At 46.4% G+C, this 24252-nt stretch overlaps 1 protein-coding gene across 8 annotated transcripts in view; it reads right to left on the bottom strand.

Moving 5' to 3' along the window:
- The window catches only part of LOC138750369 (glycogen synthase kinase-3 alpha-like), a 75444-nt gene that overhangs the window by 12735 nt on the left and 38457 nt on the right, over positions 1-24252 (bottom strand). For 5 of the 8 annotated variants that reach the window (XM_069912434.1, XM_069912433.1, XM_069912435.1 and 2 more), the window contains one exon: positions 3986-4143. In XM_069912434.1, coding sequence (XP_069768535.1) covers positions 3986-4143 — 158 coding nt within the window. Of the gene's footprint in view, positions 1-212; positions 2171-3985; positions 4144-4390; positions 4580-24252 lie in introns of those variants that run through there. The other 3 variants (XM_069912437.1, XM_069912439.1, XM_069912441.1) reach the window with 2 other exon arrangements.

Raw genomic sequence — 24252 nt, 5'->3', positions numbered from 1 at the left:
CTAAGTTTGATGCATATTATCCCGCTACGAATGGATATGGCAATAAACTCATCACAAGTCCATGGATCCCAATTTCAAATGAACCTTCAACAGGGAAGAGAATTCCAATGATATTACATTTTCATTGAAGACATTTCTTCAAGTCCAAGCAGCCGATCGGTTATTGGGAAATTGTGACACTTGGTGTTCGGCTTCTTTGCATTATCCTCTCTCGATCCAAGCTACCGTGTCCTCTCATAATGTTGTCAGGTCATCTCCCTCGTTCCCAACGACAAAGAGATCCATATTCAAACTTTCCTCCTATCACCCGCTTAAAACAAACCAGAAACAAGTCTGACGATCTTTGCTGCACTTCTCACGCTTTAGGTAAGGAAACCATACATGTGACTCCCGATGTAAATGAGGAAGACCATTTGATGTTTAATTGGAGCATGCGCGCTACTGTGAAGGGTGGAAAGAAGGACACACACTCAAGAAATCAAAGTCAAAGACTCCTTTATTACACTGGCAGCTCTACTTCTATTCTCTCCCCGCTACTGTCAACTAGAGTGTTGTCACATCCGTGTCGGCCTCCAATTGGTCAGTGTTCCCATCCTTGTTGATTCCTGCTGTGTGGGTTCGCCCCTGGGACGAACGTTGTTGGTCCCCATTGACTCTGCGTGGTCACCACATTCATCGGCCATCTTGTGTACAGGGTGGCATCCCAGTTAACATGATCCCCCACCACCCCAGAACCAGTGATTGGAGCACTGTTCGCTGCTTTTGGTCACCTATATCTGCATTGTTGGGGCTGAGTGGAGACCAGTTTGCTAATGTCCAGATGTGGTGGCTTGAGGTGTTCAATGGTGAAAGTCTTCACAGTTACCGTGAAGTGTGGAATGAACGATACACACCCAAGAAGTCAAAGTCGAAGAATGGTTTGTTGAACAGGAATCTCTTGTATACCCTCCCGCTGCTGACGACAGGACTTAAGAGACGGCAGCACTGGCCTAGGATTGGTGGGTGTTCCCGCCATTGCTCATTGCTTCCCGCTGTGCAGGATGTCACCTGGGATGAAGTTTGTTGGTTCCCGCGTGATCTTCGCAGTCACCGGGTTCGTCAGGCATCTTGTGTACTGGGTTGCGTCCCGGTTAGCGGGAGGCAACAACCATATATTATGGAAGAATGTGGAGCCCATATTTACAAAGGGTGGGTGTGAATATTCCCTTTCTCCTTTAGGCCTCAGTTTATGAAAAGGGACAATAAAGTAATCAATGCTCCCGTTGGTGGTCCCTTGTACTCATTTTTCTTCTTTTCCTTTTAGCAAGGGGATGGAGGGGGCAATGGGGGTGGTCTATGGGGAGATTTCTTTCTTCTTTCTTTTAACTATGCCACATGTATTTGTATTTGATTTGTTTCATTATTAAGTATGTGAATTCTTTGGAACCAGACTGTTGGAACACCTTTTCCAATTTCCAAATTTGTTTCCAGCTCTTCTATTTCTGACATGTATTTCTTCTTCATCCCTTTTGTATGTGATATTGTTTGTCCCCATAATATACAAAACTAGTGGGCGAGGAGGCACAGTTTGACTTCCAGAATAACTTTATCTGGTCACTAATATCCTTGCCAAAATCTGGTTTTTGAAGATGGGTGGGGTTCAAAGGCCATCTCTGTGAATTAGTTGTTTTTTTTCTGGCATCAAGATAGACAGGGTCAAAGGTTCAAGATAAGTATTCGCACGAATGTTCTCCGAATTTGCTGTGTTGATAACAAAGAAAGGCCAATCCGAGTCGAGGAATAATGGGGGGATTGGCCTCCACACATCTATATCAAATTTCAATCTTTCAGAAAAGCCAAGGTAGTTTTGGCTGCTTTTATTTGGGATATTGTCGAGGTTGACTTGTCCAGAACAGGATCCAGCAAAAACTAAAGTCACCCCTCCAAGTATATTTTGTCGTTCCCCCGATACCCTGAGAAAAATATCCTGAATAAAGAATCATCACTGTTAGGTGGAGGGAAATTTAAAAGTATCCAGGATTCTGAGTAAATCTGACCATCAACTAATACATCTCAGCCTTGTGGATCAATCATCGTCTCTCAAAGTGTTGTTATTGATCGCCCTGGCCTTGGAGTGAAAGAATGACGATGATGCCTGTCCTACCGATTCTTTCCTCAGTTTCTTATGCTCCTGTGTGGGAAGATGGATTTCTTATAGAAAGGCAATATCAATTTGCAGGTTTTTTTTCTGTAGGGTGAACTGGCCACTGACTTCACCAGCAGGCCTCGAAGTGACCCCGCCATTTTCATCACCATGAGACACCTCGATCTATTCTGGAGGTTTCCATTTCTATTCCTTACCGTGTTTGCTTTCAGATTTACTTTTTATGTCATTCTGCTGATCCAAGTTCTTTCCTTCTTTATTTGTAAGTATTTGGACTCCTTTTTCTTGGCAGCCAGCCCCAAGAATAGTTTTCTCCACAGATGTTGGAATTTGCTCAATAGCTGAATCTAGTTGCTTCGACTTTGGTCTGTGGTCCATACTGCAGCTGTCTGACCATAAGTGGGGTTGAGGGTGTTTAAAAGATGTAAAATGTATGTGTTTGGAGAGCCCCTGGGCCAGCGTCCGTCTCACTTCACTACATCATGTGACCCTCACGAGGAGATTTTGATGAAGGTTTGCTTGGATGGGAATTTGTGGAGGTACACCACCGGCCTACTGCAGGGGGAATCTTCTGTACCTGTAAGGGGACTGGACAACACCTGGCCGGCTGTCAATCAGTCGGCCTGAATGGATCAAGCCCCACCCAATCGGGTGTCAATTACCCTATGGGATATAAGCCTGCGCCAGCTTCCCAAAGCTCACTCAGAGTTACTACAGCTACAGCCAGCCTGGCTCTGTGGAAGTCTTTGTGATTTAAAGCTTGTTGTGCAGTCTTGTGTGTGTCTGATTCTGGCTAACAGCGCACCACAATTTAATCCACAAAATTTTCCCATGGCTGCCATGGAAAAACTCCTGAGTGCAGGGAGCCTTGAAGTCGTCCCAGAAGCCCAGACATGCTTCGAGATCTGGCAGCACGCGGTCAAGGCAATCATGGAGGCACACACAGGCGGCATCCTGGACTCAGATCGGAAGAGGCTGGACCTACTCCGGTCAAAGCTGGGTCCCCATGACTTCCAGGCACCAAAGGCTGCTCCACGTACAAGAGCACAATGGACACTCTCAAGAACTTGTACAAGCCCCCCATGAATGCGGTCTGTGCAAGATACCTCCTCAGCTCCCAAGCCCAGCAACCCAGGGAGATGGCTGAGTCTTACCTGGGACACATGCGAGAATTTGCCTGACCGTGTCTGATTGAACCCAGGGAAGGCTGATCCGGGACCCCTTCGTCTGAGGGCTACACTCAAGGGCCATCCAGCAGAAGCCGCTGGAAGATAATATCTACACCCTAACTAAGACAGTGGAAGTGGTCCGAACCCTGGAAACCTCAGCCCTGCACCTCGAAGCCTTTGATTCCAGGTTCCCCCAGGCTCCCTCATGGCCTTCTCACACTACAGCTGCAGCCCTAGACCGAGCTGGGGAGGAGAATGTCGCTGCGGCAGGTGCTCTTAAAACCAGCCGGCAGCTCAGCGGCCCTCTATGACCTCCCTGCTACAACTTCTGCCTTCCCTGACTACAAAGGTGCAGCATCCGGCTACGCCAGCGACGATTGCCATGTGTGCCCTGAGCACCTGGACCAGACCCCGCCCCTGACAGTGCCGCTCGGCGACAACTACAGCGACGTCATTTCCAGCTCATGGTGTGACGTCACTTCTGGCTGATGTAATGGCGTCGATGCCACCATCTGCAATGACGTCACTTCTCCCGGCACAATGAACATGAGTGGGGAAGGAGGACAGCCACACAGCGGGCCCCCACGTGCTGACACCAGATTGGGTCAGGCAGTGGACGACACGGAGGGCTCCCGACAATGATGAGAATGACGTAGTCAACACAGGTGATTACCAGGCCGCTCTGCCGATGCTCTCCATGCCTGTGTCCACCATCGGCTGTCGCACGCTGCATCCTTCAGCCCAGGACGACGCCATCTGGGCGTACATCCCCATCTCCAGGCAGCTATGGGGTGCGCAGGACCTCCTTGACCACCAGGGGCCGCTTCAGCCCTGGGGGACGAACATATTTATTTATGAATATTTTCAAAAATATACTTAATAAATGTTTCAATATCATAATATATGAAACTTTTTCTTACAAACAATAAACAAAAGCCAAATGGTCCCTCCCTCCCTCCCTCCTTCCAAACAAATGAATCCGCTCACCATCAAAGTTTATATATCTTTAAAATATATAGTATCCAATTGGGGAAACCATGCTTAAATAAATTTAATAGTTGCATTTATTGTCCTTTTTCTTTTTTGGGCCCCAATGTGGTCCAGGTCTGGCTGCCAGATCTTTACAAAAGTGTCATATTTGTTCTTTACGTTAGATGTGATGTTTCCATGTGTTTCCAGCTGTCCATTTCTGCCGTCCATTCTGCGATAAGTAGAGGGGAGTCCGACATCCAAGTGATCGCACCACTTTTTTTTGCTCCAGCCAATGCTATTTTTATCAATGAGATTGTATATTTGTTCAATTTGTTGCTGACATCCATAACATTACCTAGTAGATAGCACTCTGGGCTGCCTGTGAAAGCCACTCCTGTTATCCCGATTAATTTTTCGGTGATGTCTTGCCAAAATGGCCTCACCTTCACCCACGTCCATGTGGCCCGTCAAAAGGTTCCTGTCTCAGTCCCACATCTTTTTTTGTTTATCATTTACATCAATTCAAGCGTTAACTCAATAAAGAGAATATCATATAACAACAGAATACAAAATGATCCAAAACCTTTGGTCTATTTTCTCCCCACACCCTCCCTCCTCCTCCCCAAAGAATAATACAGTAGGTATTATTCCCAGAGTTATTTGATTTTCTAGCTAATAATTCTTAACCATGAACTAAAAAGAGTGGGTGATGTGGAGGATGTGGATGGACTTTTATTCTCCATATCCATGTACCATTCCCGATCTGATTCCTTCAACCAGAAGTCTTTTTTTTAACGTGACACCGTTTTGCATTTCATTGTCCCATCCCTCGTTACAAAACTCTCTGCTCTCCACGTTAGTGCTGCACATTGCTTCACTGCTATGTTTGATGTTTATCTAACTTCAGTTTTGTATCTGCTTCATATATATGACCAAGCACAAATATTCTCACGTCCTTTTGTATTTTAATCTTCATAATTTGTCCTTATAATTTACTGAAATCCTTCCAAAATTCTTCCACTTTTACACAGCTCCAAACCGAATGGAAAAAAAAGTCTCGATCACCTGATTACATTGAAAACATTTCTCGGAATAATTGGAGATAAGTCCATTTAATTTATATGGAGTATAGCAGAATTGATGTGGAGATTTTTATTTTTATATCTGGCATTAATCATATTTGTAACTCCCTTGACACAATCTTGACCCTATTCTTGAATTTGTATATTTCAATCTGCTTTCTACCTTTGTTTCAATTTATATAAATCCTTTTCCCCATATTATATTTGATGTCTAGAAAAACTCCTTCCCACATCTGAAACACATTTCTGATGTTTAGGTCATTTCTCTGGGGTAAGATAAAATTGGTGTAAAATATTAGACTGAACCAGTCCATATCCTGCTTTTCTAATTGATGTCGTGCTGTCCTTACACCAATCTGACCAGCTTCTCTCTGAAATCGTCAAATCCAAGTCCGACTCCCATCTTTTTCCTGTGAACTCTGCTATCCTGGTTTTAAATTTTCTCTCTGGAGAGCATCGTACATTTCATTGATAAATTTGGGTGTATTCCCTATCCAGACTCTTTGTTCCATTTAACTAATTTTAGGTGGGGTCAATGTTGGTCCCCATCTTTCTCTTAAGAACAATCTAAGCGGGAGAAAATAGAAGAAGGTCCCATTGGCCACTCCAAATTTGTGTTTAATTGTTTGAAGAATTTCTTCCGTGTTGCAATCTTCAAAATATCTTATACCTCTGTCATAACACAAATTTAATATTCTATTGCCTTTGTTCATATTTTGACACATTGGTACTTTTCTTGAGATCCCTACCTTTTTTCCCTACATTAATTTCTTGCCATGTTCTGAACGGATATATCTGTCTTTTTTTCTCGTGATTTGATTCTCCATTTATTGATAAAATACTTTGCTTCCCTCCTCCATTGTTGTCAGGTTCATGTGGGTCCCACAGGTTGAGAACCAGACCAAAGCAAAGGTACAAAGCACACATTTATTTCCGGGATGGAAGCAGGACAAACCTCAACACACACAGTACGCAGGGGGTAAATATACACTTCCAATAACAAGGGAAAAACTGACAGAGACTGGGGGAAATTACATGAACGTACACATTCAACAGTCAGGATCAAGGTTATACTACGAACCCCCACTCCTTGACTGGTACAGACACGGCTCTTGCTACCTGACCTCGAGTCTCACCCCAACCCAGTGTGGAAGGTGCTACTTATGAGCGACGAGGACTCGAAAGAGGCCGACCAAAGGGGCACATGGTCCTTATAAATTCTGGGGGCAGTACTGGGAGGGCCAGTCACTCAGGGCAGGCTGGGCCCCATTGGCTGCTGTGGTCAATGGCTCAAAGCTAAGTGCAGGGGCTCAGCAGGGGCCAGTCGAGGTGATACACCTGGGCCATTTGGGTGAAGGTCAAGGCTGAGTCTGAGTCTGGCCGGGCTGCCTGCATTGCAGCTCCTGGTGATTTAGGTGGGCCAATTGGGTGAAGGTGAGGCGTGAGTCTGGCCGGGCTGCCTGCACTGAAGCTCCTGGTGATTTAGGTGGGCCAATTGGGTAAAGGTCAGGGTTAAGTCTGGCTGGACTGCCTGCACTGCAGCTCCTGGTGATTTAGGTAGGCCAAATGCAAGGGTCACCTGGGTGACCTTGATTGGCAGGTAGTGTGTCCTCTGAACATGAGTGCAGCAGCGCCACCTGGTGATGGACACTGCCTCTCCATAACACACACACATGTGAAGGCATAAATGCGCACACACAAACACACACACAATCATACAGATGTATACATGCATACACGCATACACACTCACCCACTCCTGCACACACTCACACACAGGCATGCAGATTGATGTACACACACACACGAGTGCATGCACACATATACCTTCATACAAACATGCACACACACATTCATGTGCACACACAAATGAACAGATACACACACAGGCGTGCAGTCACACACACATGCACCTACGCCTCCATCCTCATGAACTCGTGCACAAACACATGTACACATGCACATGCACTCACACATGGTCTCACAGACTCTCACACACAATTGCATAAATCAAGATGAAAGTGGGAAAATGTTTTAGGCAGAAAAATAGATCAAAATGATTGGAAAATGTTACGTAAAGATAATCCCACGACTGCGGAGATCGGGCCGGCACAACGTGCGGAAATAAACAGTGGCATAGAATCATAGAAGATAGGAGCAGGAGTAGGTCATTCGGCCCTTCGAGCCTGCTCCGCCATTCAACGAGATCATGGCTGATCTTAAAGTTCAGTACCCCGTCCCCGCCTTCTCTCCGTAACCTTTAATACCCTTATACTGAAGAAATAGATCTAACTCCCTCTTAAATATATTTAATGAACCTGCCTCTACTGCCCTCTGTGGCAATGAATTCCACAGATTCACCACCCTCTGGGTAAAGAAATTCCTCCTCATCTCGGTCCTAAATGGTTTGCCTATTATCCTCAAACCATGGCCCCGGGTTCTGGACTCCACCACCATTGGAAACATCCCATCTGCATCCATTCTGTCCAGTCCTGCCAGAATTTTATATGTCTCTATGAGATCCCCTCTCAATCTTCTAAACTCCAGCGAGTACAATCCCAATTTGCGCAATCTTTCCTCACAAGTCATTCCTGCCATTCCAGGTATCAGCCTGGTGAATCGCCTCTGCACTCCCTCTATTGCAAAAACATCCTTCCTTAGATAAGGTGACCAAAACTGCACACAATACTCCAGGTGTGGTCTCACCAAGGCCCTGTACAGCTGCAGTAAGGTATCCTTGTTCCTGTACTCAAACCCTCTTGATATGAAGGCCAACATACCATTTGCCTTTTTAACCGCCTGCTGTATCTGCATGCTCGCCTTCAAAGACTGGTGTACAAGTACCCCTAGGTCTCTCTGCACTTCCCCATCTCTTAATCTATTGCAATTCAAATAGTAATCTGCCCTCCGGTTTGTATTACCAAAGTAGATAACCTCACATTTATCCACATTGTCGTGCATTTGCCATGTATCTGCCCAGTCCCTCAATTTATCAAAATCACACTGGAGCTTCCTGACCCCCTCTTCCATCCACACAACCCCTCCTAGCTTAGTTTCATCTGCAAATTTGGAGATATTACATCCAATCCCCTCATCCAGATCATTAATGTAAATTGTGAACAGCTGGGGTCCCAGTACAGATCCCTGTGGCACCCCACTGGTCACCGCCTGCCACTCAGAAAACTCACTAACATGATCCCCAGGATCGCAAACCAGCGTGGTTGGAGGCTCGGGCAGTACAAGACACGCAGCCCTAGAATGGGGCTGGCCAGACTGCCCATTACCAAAGCAAGATCAGGTTGGGGAAGAAGGCAAGAATGCAAGAATATTCCCATGGGCGGGAATCCCATTTACGTTAATCATGCGGCTGATTTCAGCCAATCAAACCAACGGCGAGAATTCCAACTGTATAAAAGGAGCCTTTCCAGCCACAGTAAAGTCAGAGTGTGTGGGTTTGTTCATAGTAGACTCTACAATCACCTACGTGAGTTGGGCCTTACAATCAACCTGGCCAAATGCCAGTTCAGACTGAGCAAGATTGACTTCCTGGGTCACAGGATTACCAAAGACGGGGCCACACCACTACCCAGCAAGGTGGAGGCCATCCGCAAATTCCCGAGCCCCAGAACGACCAGAGGACTACAGGAGTTTGTGGGGATGGTCAAGTTTTCTCACAGGTTAATCGCTGCAGCTGCTCGAGTCATATGCCCAATTTTCACCCTAGCAAAGGACTTGACCTGGGATGACTCTGCACGAGTATTTGTGGAAACTACGCTCCAGTCTACCCAGGCCAAACGCACCCACAGCCCTCACAGTCGATGCCTCAGGAACAGCGATTGGTGAAGTTCTGGAGCAGCAGAAAGGAGAAAGTTGGCTTCCGCTAGCTTTCTTCAGCAAGCATCTGCAGCCCTCAGGATTTCGACAGAGAGCTACTGGCGCTGTACTTAGCCATCTGCCACTTCCGGTACTTTCTCAAGGGAAGGGCTTTCACGGACCTCAAGCCACTGACATTCACCCTGGCTAAGATCTCCGATCCCTGGTCGGTACCCCGATGGAGACACTTGTTTTACATCTCGGAGTACACCACTGATGTGACACATCTCAGGAAAAGACAACATGGTCACGGACGCCTTGTCAAAGCAGAGTATCTACTGTCTGGCTAATGGACTGGACTTCGTGACACTGGAGAAGGCACAGGAGCAAGACGACGAGATCCCTCAGTACGGTCCGCCGTCACGGGGCTCCAGCTTCAGGACATCCCAGAAGATACAGGTAACACTGACCTCCTGTGTGATGTGGCCGCCAGACAGGTTTGACCCATCGTCCCAAAGGCATGGAGGTGACAAGTTGTCAACTCCATCCACGGGCTGGTGCAGCTATCAATCAGGACTACGGTCTTGCTAAAGACCAGGAAGTCAGTGTGGCATGGATTGTGGAAACAAGCCAGTGGGTGGGCCAAGATGTGCACGCAGTCCCAAACAGACAAGATACAGCAACACACCAAGGTCCTCCCACAGACTTTCAAGTCAATGGAAGGAAGGTTTGACCACATCCACGTGGACATAGTGGTGCCTTCACCAATCTCACAGGCTTTCCACTGCCTGTTCATGGTGGTTGACCGTTTCACCCGGTGGCCAGAAACAATCCCCTGGCTGACACATCCACTAGGTCCTACTCCAAAGCACTCCTCTAGTCCTGGGTACCAAGGTTTGAACTACCACACCACATAACCTCTGACATAGGAGCACAATTCACCCCCAGCCTGTGGAGTGATGATGCCAACCAGTGGGGCATTCAGCTACACCAAATGATAGCATACCACCCGCTGTCCAACGGGATGGTGGAGCACTTCCACAGGCACCTCAAGGTTTCCCTTAGGACCAGACTCAAGGACTCCAACTGAGTGGACAAACTTCTGTGGGGTCTGCTAAGCATTCATACAGCACTGCAGAAGAAGACCTCCATACACCCTCCACCGAGCTCGTCAACGGAGCACCACTCATGGTCCCTGGGTATTTTGTCCCACTGTCCAGAAGACAACAGGAGGATACAATCACCTTCCTGGATAGCCTGTGTGCACAGGTCAGTTACCTGGCTCCGATCCCACCCTCCAGACACAGGCAAGCCAACTTCAACATCTCCAAAGTCCGTAAAGACTGTGAGTCCATGTTCGTGCACAGAGGGCCAATACAGAAGCCTTATGAAGACCCCTTCCAAATCATCCCAAACAACAGAGCCATCTTCGAATTAGACATTGGTGGCAAACCATAGGTTTCCACCACAGACAGGCTCAAGCTGACACACGCGAACCCGACACAACCTGTGGAGATGCCAGCACCTCGTCACAGAGGCAGATCTCCAAAGGCATTGAGGACTGCATCCACGGACACTAGAAACTGTAGCAATGTTTCTTAGGGGGCGGGGTGGGTCATGAACCGCCACCACGGAAATCAGGCTGGCACAACGCACAGTAACAAACAGCGGCATAACTCATTAACTTGACACCCGTATCACGAACCAGCGTGGTTGGAAGCTGGGGCAGTACAAGTCAGGCAGCCCTAAAATGGGGCTGGCCAGGCTGCCCAGCTAACAGAGCAACACCAGGCTGGGGAAGAAGGGGATTCGTATGGAAGAATTTTCCCGTGGGCATGAATCCTGCTTATGTTATTCATGCGGCTGATGTCAGCCAATCAATCTAACGGCGGGAACTCCAACTGTATAAAATGCACCTTTCCAGCCTCTAAAAAGGCAGAGCTTCAACTCCCAGGGCTACAACGCAAATTATTAATGTTACCTACAGATTTGTACAAAATCATTGTTTGCATCAACTCTCTTTAATGCCTCAAAAATTAAAAAGATTTAATATCTTCAGAATTATGTCTCAGATGTGATAAAGAGATAGGTTCTTTTTGTCATTTGACTTGTCTGTGTCTTAAGGTTCAACCATTTGGGATATAAATTAAAGTATTTTTGGAGGAAATATATTAAGGTTAAACTTCCATTGGATCCAATGTTAATTTTGATGGGAAATATAGAGATGAAAATGAAGGTTTACAATGTCTCAAACTGAATTTTAACGATCAACTTCAGGTGTTTGAAGGAAATGTGCAGCCATGATTCGGAGATGGGGGATGGATTTGGGGATTCAGAGCTGGGATCTCGAAATGAGATCTTGTATTCCTCTGGAAAAATAACATAATTTACATGATAAATATCACTTTGGTTTGGAAAATATGGAGCCATATATACAAGAGGTTGGTTGGAAAACTGAAGCTCTCAATGGCTCATCCTGGTGGAGATTCGTGGTTTCATGACAATTGGTTCGAATTTATATTTCTCTTTGATAAGCTCCTTTTCCTTTTTTTTCTTTTTGGTCGACTTGTGAGGGAAGAGGTGATGGGTAGGAAGGAGTTGTGGGGTAATGGAGAGGGAGGGGGTAATGGGTAGGGAGGTGTTGGTGGGCAGGGAGGGGGTGGTGCGTAGGGAGGGTTGTTGGGGAGGGAGGGGTGATGGGGAGGGAGGTGGTGATGGGTAGGGAGGGGTGATGGGGAGGCAGAGTTGGTGGGTCAGAAAGGGTGATGTGAGGGAGGGGTGATGTTGACCCCCAAGTCCGAGGTGCTTTGGTGCTCTTCGAGCAGTGGATGAACTGCTTCAGTAACTTCCTCGATGCTGCTGCTGAGGTGGTCAACGTCGACAAGAAGAAGTTAAAAATCCTCAGGCACGAGTCGGCCAGTGGGCCTTCCTGACAATCCAAGGCAGTGCGACTCACAACGAGGCAATGTCTGAGCTACAGCTGCTGTACAAGACTAAAGTGAACGTGGCATACCCCCGTTACGTGCTGACGTCCAGAAAGCAACAGCCTGGTGAATCCACTGGAGTTTGTCTGGTCCCTGGTCACACAAGGAAAAGACTGGGGAAACTCATGACCACTATATCCCTGACCCAATGCGTGGAAGAACTGATTTGAGACACCTACGTGTGGGATTTGAGGTCAGATTATATCTGGCAACGACTCCTCGAGGAGGACTGGCTCCCACTCAAAAGGCTCAATCAGAACCTTAGACTCAGCCCAGCGCCATACGGTGTCGATCGCGGGCAGAAAGGAACCATCTCCGTATGTTCCACCACAAGGGCCTTCCGCATGGGACTATGCATCAGGCGCTACCGACCTGACTACGGCTGCAATCACGCTGTCAGCATCGTTGAGATGCAACTTCTGTGAGCAGTCCAAGCATTTGTGATGCCTCTGCCCCACGAGGGTGAGCTACATGTTCAGTCTATGGGAAGAGGGGCCATTACCAGAAAGTCTGCAGGTCTCAACTACAGTCCGGGAGCAGTGCGGCGTGCATTCCTGAGGAACTTCTGGCGCTGACCGCATGCGCGATAAGGGGAGCGCCATGTTGTTGGCCATCACTCCCAACCTCGGCACCTCCGCCTACCACCCTGACAACATCACTTCCGACCAGCACTACTCCATTTCCGTCTTCTTCTTCATCGAACATTGCGTGGTCAACATGGGGGTCACCATCTTGGGAAGGCCTCCCTGCTGATGACATCGATGAAGGGATGTCTATCCTGCATCAGTCACCCTGAATCAAGCCAGTCCTCACGCGATCTCAAACTCCATGATGTGGATCAAGTTGAATGGGCACAAAACAAATGGTCTTTTCAATAGCGGCAGCACGGAAAGCTTCGTGTACCCTGACATGGTCCAGAGACTTTCCCTACCAGTCCGACCCATGACCAGGATGGTTTCAATGGTTGCAAGGGACCAACAGACCAGTATCTGGGGGTATTGTGTAGCATCACTTATGGTGGTGGTGTGGGGGGGGGGGGGAGTGTTATAACAATTTCATATTGTTAATTTGGCCTCGCCTCAGCGCACGGATCCTTCTGGGCCTTGACTTTCAGAATCAGTTCTGGAGTGTGATGATGGCATTCAGGAGACCCTAAGTATCGCTGACCATCCACAGCCATCAGTGCCCGACACTGCCTTGTGGTCCTAGCACGCAGCCACCGGCACCGTCCTGCGGACTCAGTACCCAGTCTCCGGCACCATACTACAACCACACCATGCTACGGGTGCTGCCCTCCATCACAGTTCGTGAACCTCACCCTGGATTGTAAAACAATGGCCACCTAGAGTAGATGCTATAGCTTGGAAGACATGTAGTTCATCCGGGCTGAGGTTAAATGACTCCTGGCAGAGAGGATCATAGCCCCTAGCACCAGTTCCTGGAGGACACAGGTCCTCGTGGTCAGAGGTGCGGTCAAGCCCTGGATGGTAATTGATTATATTCAGACCATCAACCATTTCACCCAGTTGCATGCGTTCCCGCTTCCCCGTATCATCGACTTGGTCAATTAAGTTGTTTAGTACAGCATTTTTTCGACAGTGACCTCAAGTTAGCCTACCATCAACTCCCCCTCTGTCCAGCTGATCAAATATATACAGGCTTTAAGCAGACGGAAAGCTCTTTCACTTCCTGCGGGTGTGTCTCGGGGTTACTAACGGTGCTTCTACCTTTCAGAGAGTGATGGAATAGATGGTGGAGGACAGACAGCGACGTTCCCCTACCTTGACAATGTCACCATCTGCAGCCATGACCAGCAGGACCACGACGCGAATCTCGCAAAGTTCATGCATATGGCCAAGTCCTTCAAATGCGTGTTCAACACGCAGCGCCTGGCCCTTCTTGGATGTATCATGGTACATAGTGTCATTGCCCCCAACCCAGACCGCATACAACCCCTCATGGAGTTCCCTGTCTCAAACTCCCTGAAGTCGTTTAAGGGGTGCCCAGAGCTATTTTCATATTATGCTCAATAAGCTTCGCCGATAAGGCCCACCCCCTAATTCATACAAACACCTTCCCATTGTCGGCGGATGCCCAGGCTACTTTTGACCAAATTAAGGGAGACATCACAAATGCCACGATGCATGCCGTGGATGAATCTGTCCCCTTTCAAGTGGAGAGCGATGCCTCCGATGTCGCACTGGCTGTCATGTTAAACCAAACAGGCAGTCCGATTATCTCGCACCCTGCACAGTCCCGAACTCCCGAACTCTGGTACTCCTCTGTCAAGAAGGAGTCTCAAGCGATCGTTGAAGTGGTGGCCACTGGTGACACTAACTGGCCGGTAAAAGATTTACTTGTTGACTGACCAGAGGGCAGTGGCCTTCATTTTCAGTGCCAAACAACAGGGTAAAATCAAGATTGACAAGATTCTGAGGTGAAGGATAGAATTGTCCACCTACATCTATGACATCTTGTACCAGCCGGGTAAGCTCAATGTCCCCTCGGATGCCCTAGCCCGAGAGACGTGCGCCAGCATGCATCTCGACCATCTCCAGATCCTCCATGACCACCTATGTCACCCCGGAGTCATGAGGTTGTATCATTTCATTAAAACGTGAAACCTCCTGTACTCCGTTGAGGATGACTGGTCCATGACCAGACACTGACAAATGTGCGCCATGTGTAAACCTCAGTTCTACCGACCAGAAAAGGCACACCTCATCAAGACCGCCCGCCCTTTCGAATGACTCAGTATCGATTTCAAGGGCCCCCTCCTGACCACAAATAGGAACGCCTATATCCTGACGGTGGCGGACAATTTCTCCAGGTTCCACTTTGCAACCCCCTGCCCAGATACGACCTCAGCTATGGTCATCAAGGCCCTGAGCAGTATCTTCTCTCTTTTTGGGTGCCCTGACTACATCCATAGTGACCGAGGGACCTCGTTCATGAGTGAGGAAATGCAACAGTACTTTTTTGGCCTGAGGCACAGCCACCAGCAGGATCACCAGCTTTAACCCCAGAGGTAATGGCCAGGTGGAAAGGGAGAACAGCACCGTCTGGATGGCAATGGCCCTGGCCCTCAGATCTAAAGATTTGCCAGTATCCCGCTTGGTAGGACGTCTTGCCCAAAGCCCTCCACGCCATCTGGTCTTTACTATGCACCGCTAATATGACAACCCTGCATTAACACCTCTTTGCTTTTCCTAGATCACCGAATGGTTCCTCCATCCCTCCCTGGCTGACCACCCCAGAGCCGGTTCTGCTTCGGAAGCACGTCAGGGGACATAAGACGGACCCACTGGTTGAAGCGGTGCACCTCATCCATGCAAACCCTCAATACGTCTTGTGGGGGGGAGAGACCAGCAGCGTGAGTCGGGTAGGGGGGGGTGCGTGGGAGGATACCGGCAGTGTGAATCAGGTGGGGGGGAGAGACAGCAGCATGAGTGCCAGGCAAGGAGGGAGGGGAGAAGACTGGCAGCGAGTCGCATATTAAAAGTAAAAGAGCCACATGTGGCTCACGAGCCGCTGATCGGCCACCTCTGCTCTAGCTGTTGGTGGTGGGAGGGGAGTGCTTTTCCCGCCCCTGGTTTGCTGGGTTTTGTCCTGCTGCTGTTGTGTTATAGCTGTTACTATGGTTGTGGTGTCACCCCCGCTTGTGGATTATGTTCTGGTGGGTTCCATTTTTATTAAAGGTGGGTGAATGTAGTGATATGATTGTATGTGCTGGCTGCCCCTCTCTACGGGTGTCCTTCTAACTTGGCTCCTCCCTTAGTCCTGCCCATGTGACCCCAGCCATAAAGGTCGAGTCCCCTCTCCTTCCCGCTCCTTCCTAGCCTTGGACCCGGGCCAGCAGTCTCTAGTACAATAAAGCCTATCGTTCCCCTCAGTCTTTGTCCGAGTCATATTGGGGATAATGAGAGCGCCCAACAATGATCTATTTAAAAGACTGGAAAGAATGGGAACTTGTGACAAAGCATCTGACCAAATAAGGATAAGACTAAATAAAGAGTTTGGGGTCACAAAATCAGGGAATGGGAGAAGTAAACAAGGGCGGGCTTTAAGACAAGGAGAGGAACAGCATTTGAGAGGTTAAATGAACAGTTCCTCAGTTAAATGACCAATTCAATTAAGAAAGGAGTGGTTTATGAACACAAAGAAATGCATAAAAATGAAAGTAAATATATCAGTGAATGTGCCTTGTCTGAAGGACACCCGCTCTTGCAAGAACGTTGAATAAAAGGTTCTATCACTTCACCCACTGACTCTGTGAAATGATTTCTTCACTTAGCTGGGTTTCTCACAGGAATCAGTTACAATTTAATTCTGTTTTCTTCTTCAAATATAATTAACAACTACTTTTCTTGAAGTAACCCTGTGCTGTGGTGCCTATCTATTGCTGCTGGGTTTTGGGGTCCTCTGGACTCCGTAACAATATGTACTGGAATGGAGTAATTCATGTTCTATTCTGTGATTTTAGATGAAATATTAAGAAAGAGAGAAAGTGTTGGGCCTGGACGAGAAGGGCCAGGCTGCCTGTTTCAGAGCTGGAATTGTGAGATGGTTCTAGGAATCATCTTTGAATATCTGTACCATGTCCAAAGTCTGGTAACTCGTCATGTAGAACTGTAAAGTCAGGCAGCTTTTACACCTTAAAAGGAGATTTTCTTTGTGGGGGGGGGCGTTTCCTCAACTTATAATCATATAAATTATAACAGATCAACATCAGGCAGCTTTTACACCTGAAAAGGAGATTTTCTTTGGGGGGGGGGTTTCCTCAACTTATAATCATATAAATTATAATAGATCAACATCAGGCAGCTTTTACACCTTAAAAGGAGATTTTCTTTGGGGGGGGATGTTTCCTCAACTTATAATCATATAAATTATAATAGATCAACATCAGGCAACTTTTACACCTTAAAAGGAGATTTTCTTTGGGTTTTAATTGGCTGGTTTCAGTGACATCACAATCGCCATTTACTCTATAAACATCGTGCAGTGGGCAAGTTGTCAGACTACTTCACGACTCTTGGATATCCTGACGACTTAGCTGAACACATATCACGATGCCGCAAAGAATTACACCGATTTACTTCCCATCACATTGGACCATTCATCGAATGAGTACGATCTCAGAGGAACAAGATTTCACCATCTTCCTACAAGATGAGGGAAGTTCAGGTCACTGTCACCCCAGAGAACATCCCATTCGAATTGCGTGGGAGGAGGATCTGCCTCGAAGACCATGGCAGATCCTCCTTAGAAAGATCCTGAACCGGGTGGCAGTGGCCTGCAGAATGTGCTGCGGTCACTCATAGACCATTCCCTGACCGAAAAACATCCTCGTGCACCAGTCAGTTGCTTAACTGACAACATCAACATTACGCTGCCCATCATCTCTGCATCGAAAGTGGATAATAGGTCTAAAATGTTAATAAATTATGGAAGGTTCACTTTCAAAAAACCGAGAGTGCAAGTGTCCTATCTGCTTTTACCTTGAGGTCTGGCAGTTCATGCCCTCTGCATATGAAGTGAATGTGCTGGGTAGAAGAGTTAAGATGTTATTATAACTGTATTCTGAAAGATAGAGCAGACTTTTAAATGATTGCTGTGAATGACTAAGAAATGGGTATTGGGACACTCACACAGACAGGTCAGCTACAACTCACAACATTCCAGACAACTCTCCATTCTCACCTCTTCCCTAAAGCCAGCTCCTGGTCCTCTGCACAATAACACGAGGACCTGCTGTTACACAAACCAGCTGTCAGACGCAGCCCATTCATAAACGGCTTCCCGCCCACAAACAGCTGACGGTGCGACAAGCTTGTCAAAGAGAATGTGGAAACATCATAAGCCTGCAGACCGAGCAAGGGCCCTGATGGCTTGGCTTTAGTGTCTGGAATTCAACTAACCCCGTTCCAAATCATGAAGACTCTCCTCCCCTCCCCGACTCGCGCTGCCAGTCTCCCCCGTTGGAACCAAGGGGTTAAGTAATCATGGAAAATATGCCTATGTACTATTCATTATATATTCATTATCCATTACTATGTAACAATTTACTATTTACTTCAATTATACTGTTTAAGGGAAATATTAATGCAATTAAGTAACAGCCACAGTATGTAGAAAAGTTGGCTGATTATTCTTCTTTTCTTTGGCTTGGCTTCGCGGACGAAGATTTATGGAGGGGGTAAAAAGTCCACGTCAGCTGCAGGCTCGTTTGTGGCTGACAAGTCCGATGCGGGACAGGCAGACACGATTGCAGCGGTTGCAGGGGAAAATTGGTTGGTTGGGGTTGGGTGTTGGGTTTTTCCTCCTTTGCCTTTTGTCAGTGAGGTGGGCTCTGCGGTCTTCTTCAAAGGAGGTTGCTGCCCGCCAAACTGTGAGGCGCCAAGATGCACGGTTTGAGGCGTTATCAGCCCACTGGCTGATTATAGTATGTGTAGAATTTGCTGCCTCCAAATACAAAGAGAGAAAATACTTTCATCCCCAAAGTTACACTGCTCATTGTAAAGCACACATGGGAGTAAGAGGATAGCAGATAGGAGAAGTTAGACAGGATGAGGTTGGAGGAACCATAGGGACAGTGATTTATTCTGAAACAGGCCAGTGACAGGAAGATAAGTGTATTGCAAGGATAAGCGATAAGACTACCATGACTGAGAATGTCAGAGACAAATAAAATGGATAAACCAATTTAGTAGGAATGATGTCATAAGGGTACACGGGAGGTGTTGATTAGAACAGAAGACTATGGCCAGCCGAGAACAAAGAAATAATTAGAAATATCTGGGGTATGAATTGACTTCTGATCAAAACAACAGGATGTTCTGGCCTTGGGGATTAAGATAGGAGGTCCACATCATCGATAATTGCAGAGCAGGAAATTGCTTGAGATAAATCTTATGCAAGGAGTCTATCAAAGAAAGCCAACTCTTGGTCAATGTAACAATGTTGATGTATATAAACAGAAGAGACTGGACAGTAGGTGTGAGTCTTGGGGAATAGCTCACCGAGAAGGTGATTTAAGAAACAAATGACTGAATCAGAGCTCTGTTAAGTTTTATTCTTGTACTATGTAATAAACTGATTGTGAAACCGAATACCTTCTCCTATCACTTCATTCAACGAGCACGCTGGACTCAGACGACACAGACCAAATTGAGGGTAGGGTAAGGCCAGAGTCCGACACAAACTAAACCATCCTGTCCCTCAATAGCTACCCGAGTGTTACCCTGGGCAGGTGTCACTATTTCCCCTTTTACAGGAGGGCCACTACCTGGTGATGCCACCCATGCCTTTTGTCCGACATTCTCTAGCTCGGGAATGGGATCAATGACTGTTTTTCCACTGGAATAGGCTGTATATTTTTAACCTACTCTAATTTTACCAGATTCTCCCAAATATATATTCCATGACAATGGGGTTAAGGGCGTAACCAATGTGGCCTTCATCGTGTGAGGTTGCATCAGACTGAGCATGGAAACTAAGTACAAGGGCACCGAGTGCCGCTATGAACCAAGGATCTACCTGTCTCAGGTGTTCTGAAAGATTGGTGCAATGTTCCAGTCAGCTAGACTTTGCCACATCATCTTCGTGGAAATGTTTTCATAGACAAACATTTATGACCACAAAGCCATCAGGTAGTCGTCAGCACGGAATTCCTGCTGACACAGAGAGACCAGGACTTGATGGATAATGTGGGGTGGTCCTCTGAGCAGAGAATCCAGAGACAGACATCCAGACCTCCCTCTGGTTAAGGAGAGTGAGGCCATCATGGACAAGGAGTGTGGCCTGAAGGACCAGGTCAAGGAACTTGAGCTGCAGCTCGATGATCTTACTCTGGTTAGGGAGAATGAGGCTATTGTAGACAATAGCTACAGGCAGATGGTCGCACAGGGGCTCACGGGATGAGGGTCAGTGGGTTACCGTTAGGAGGAGGAAAGGGAGGGGTCAGATTCATGTGCAAGCACCCAAGTCTGTAATCTTCAGAAATCAGTACTCCACCTTGAATACTGAGGAAGGGGATAGTCAGACTATGGTGGGCAGAGGTGTGGTGTCAAACTCTGTAGGGAAAAAAGGAAATGGGCGATAGTGATACGGTGAGGGTTGGTAGGATAAGGAAAGAGACAAGTTTAAATAATTTGAGGGAGGAAAAGCAGGAAGTGTTAAACAGATGTTGCAGTGAAAATTGTTAGAATGGTAGAGAGGAGGATATGCAGAAGGTAGGATATAGGAGATACCTGAGTTATATTTATTTTAATGCGAGGTGCGTAGTAAGGAAGCTGGATGAGCTAAAGGAGTGGATTGACATGTGGCATTATGATATTGTGGCCATTAGCGAGATATGGTTGAAAGAAGGTTGTGACTGGCAGTTGAATGTTCCAGGATTTTGCTGCTTTAGGTGTGACAGAGTTGGTGGATTAAGAGGGGGAGGTGTGGCATTACATGTCAGGGAGGATATTACAGCAGTGCTGAGGCAAGACAGACTGGAGGGCTCGTCAAGAGAGGCAGTGTGGGTAGAGCTGAAAAATAAGAAGGGTGAAGTTACTATTATGGGGTATATTATAGGCCTCCAAATGGGGAAAGGGAACGAGGAGAGCAAATGTGCAAATAGGTGAGATATGCAAGTGAAATAGGGTGGTGTTGGTTTGGGATTTCAATTTTCCAGACATCGATTGGGAAATGTAGTCAGTAAAAGGGCAGGATGGCTTAGTATTTATGCATTGTGTTCAGGATTGCTTTTTGCAGCAATATGTTGTGACGCCAACTAGAGTGGAAGCAGTGTTCGATCTGTTGTTTGGGAATGCAATGGGGCAGGTGACAGAGGTGAGCGTTAGGGCGAACCAGATCCAATGATCATGGGTCCATTAGTTTTAGCTTAATGATGGAAAGGAATAGGTCGGGTCCGAGGTTGAAGGTCTTCGAGTGGGGGAAGGCCAGCTTTGGAGAAATGAGAAGGGATTTGCAGAGAGTTGTGTGGGCTGAACTTTTTCCTGGAAAGGATGTAGAGAAAATTTGGGGGACATTTAGTGGTGAGATTTTGAGAGTACAGGATCTTTATGTTCCAGTCAGGCCAAAGGGGAAGAGTAAAGGTTCGAGGGAGCCATGGTTTCCTGGTGAAATTAAGAGGTTGGTTCGGGACAAGAGGGAGACCTACACCAAATATAAAAAACAAGGGATTGAGGAGATAGGTAAAAAGGGATGAGGTGTCCATAGCCAATCAGGCAAAGGTGAATCCTCAGGGTTTTTTCAGATATGTGAACAGTAAAAGGAGGGTTAAACATAGAATAGGTCGACTGGATGATGGGACCAGTGAACTATGTCAGGAACCGTATGAGATGGAGAAATATTGAACAATTTGTTCTCATCTGTATTCACGAGGGAAGCAGACATTGGGCTCTACAAGATAAGAGAGGCAAAGGGGTTAGTTATGGAAAGAATATGGATTAGTAAAGTGAGAGTTTTGGAGCTTCTTGGGTCAGTTAAGGTGGATAAGTCTCCTGGTGCTGATGGGATTTTTCGCAGGACTTTAAGGGAGGTGAGGGAACAAATAGTGGGGGCATTGACAGTGATTTTTCAAAGATCACTGGAGGAGGGTGTGGTGCCACGGGATTGGAGGGTTGCAAATGTAGTTCTGTTGTTCAAAAAAGGCAGTAGGTGTAGGCCAAGTAATTATCGGCCAGTAATTTTGACTTCGGTGGTGGGGAAGGTTATGGAGGGTATTCTTCAAGATAGGATGTACAAATATCTGGATAGGCAGAGATTTATTGGGGCACCCAGCATGGGTTAGTGAAGGGAGAATCATGTTTGATGAATCTTGTTGAGTTTTTTGAAGAGGTGAGGAGAAAAGTAGATGAAGGTAGGACGGTTGACGAGATCTATTTAAATTTTAGTAAAGGCTTTTGATAAGGTACTGCATGTAACGTTAGTTAGGAAGGTTCATCACTAGGGATTAATAGATAGTGAGATGGGTTCAGAGGTTGCTGGGAGATAGACAGCAGACAGTCATGGTGGACAACTGTCTGTTAGGATGGAAGCCTGTGACAAGTGGTGTGCCTCAGGGATCGGTGTTGGATACCCTGTTCTTTATCATTTATATTCATGATTTGGTTCAGGGGGTGGTTAACAGGGTAAGCAAATATGCAGACGATACAAAAATTGGGGAAGTGGTGGATGGTGAGGAAGGTTTTCTTGGATTACAGGATTTGGTTTGTTTAGAAAAGTGGACTGATGGAATTTAATGTTGACAAGTGTGAGGTGCTGCATTCCGGAAAAAATAATCAAAATATGACCTATGCAGTTAAGGGGAGGGTGACGAGGAATGAGGAGGAACAGAGGGATCTTGGAGTTATGGTACAGAGTTCACTGAAGGTGGATTCCCATGTAGACAGGGTGGTTAAGAAGGCATATGGTCTGCTGGCCTTCATAAATCATAGCATAGAGTGTAGGAGCTGGAAGGTGATGCTGCAGCTCTTTAAGGCATTGGTGAGGCCAGGTTTTGAGTTTTGTGCTGTTCTAGTTTCCAAATTATACGAAGGATATAGATAAGGTGGAGATGGTGCAGAGAAGATTTACAAGAATGTTGCCTGGCTTACAGCATCTGGATGAGAGGGAGAGATTAAGGAGACTGGGACTTTATTCATTGGAATGTCGATGACTGAGAGGGGACTTGATGGAGGTATTTAAAATTATGAAAGGAATAGATAGACTAGACATAAACAAAATCATTCCTCCGAGGGCAGGGAAGTTTGGAACAAGAGGCCATGAGTTAAGGGTAAGAGGGCAAAACGTTAGGAGAAATATTAGAGGATGCTTCTTCATTCAGGGAGTGGTGGCAGAATGAAATGTTCTTCCGAATGAGATAGTTGCAGCAGGGTCCCTTCTGTCATTTAAGAGATGGTTGGATGTGTGCATGGAGGTGAGGGGGTTGGAGGAATATTGGCGGAGAGTGGGAGGATTGAGCTAGTGGATTTGTTCTCGTGAACCGGTGATAACTCGAAAGGCTGACATGGCCTGTTTCCGCTCTGTAAATGGTTATGTGGTTACATGGTGACACAGTTTTGCATTTCAATGTCCCGTCCCTTGTTACAAAACTCTCTGCTCTCCACGTTAGTGCTGCACATTTCTTCACTGCTGCTATGGCTGTTTGAAATTTTTCCAAATTCATTTTTGTATCTGCTTCATAAATATGATTCGTATTTTTATCTTCAGAATTTGTCCTAATAATATACTGAAATCCTTCCCAAATTCTTCCACTTTTACACAGGTCCAAACCGAATGGAAAAAAAAAGTTCCGATCACCTGATTACATTGAAAACATTTCTCGGAATAATTGGAGATAAGTCCATTTAATTTATATGGAGTATAACAGAATTGATGTAGACAATTGTAATTTTATAACTGACATAAATCATATTTGTAACATTCTTGACACAATCTTGACCCTATTTCTTCTTGAATTTGTATATTTCAATCTTCTTTCCACCTTTGTTTTGATTTATATAAATTCTTTTCCCCATATTATATTTGATGTCTATAAAATCTCCTTCCCAAAAATTGAATATTCTATTCCCTCTGTTCATAGGCAATAACACATATTTACACACTGGTGCTTTTCTTGAGATCCCTACCTTTTTTCCCTAAACATACATTAATTTCTTGCCACATTCTGATCAGATCTATCTGTTTTTTTTCTAGTAATTTGACTCTCCATTTACTGATAAAATACTTTGCTTCCCCTCCTCCATTGTTGTCGGGTTCGTGTGGGTCACAAAGGTTAAGAATCAGACCAAAGCGAAGGTACAAAGCACACTTTTATTTTGGGGATGGAAACAGGACAACAGGGTCGATGTGTCAAGAAAACCTCCACACACAGAATACGCAGGGAGTAAATGTACACTTCTAATTAGGAGGGAGAAACCATCAGAGCCTGGGGGAAATTACATGAACGCACACATTCAACATTCAGGATCAAGGTGATACTGTGAGCTCCCACCCCTTGACCGGTATGGACATGGCTCTTCCTAGCTGACCTCGAGACTCACCCCAACCCAGTGTGAAAGGTGCTACTTACTAGC

Source organism: Narcine bancroftii, unplaced genomic scaffold (genome assembly GCF_036971445.1).
Source record: "Narcine bancroftii isolate sNarBan1 unplaced genomic scaffold, sNarBan1.hap1 Scaffold_125, whole genome shotgun sequence".
Taxonomy (NCBI): domain Eukaryota; kingdom Metazoa; phylum Chordata; class Chondrichthyes; order Torpediniformes; family Narcinidae; genus Narcine; species Narcine bancroftii.
The sequence above is the reverse complement of the archived record's forward strand: the minus strand, read 5'-3'. Positions and strand labels throughout refer to the sequence as shown.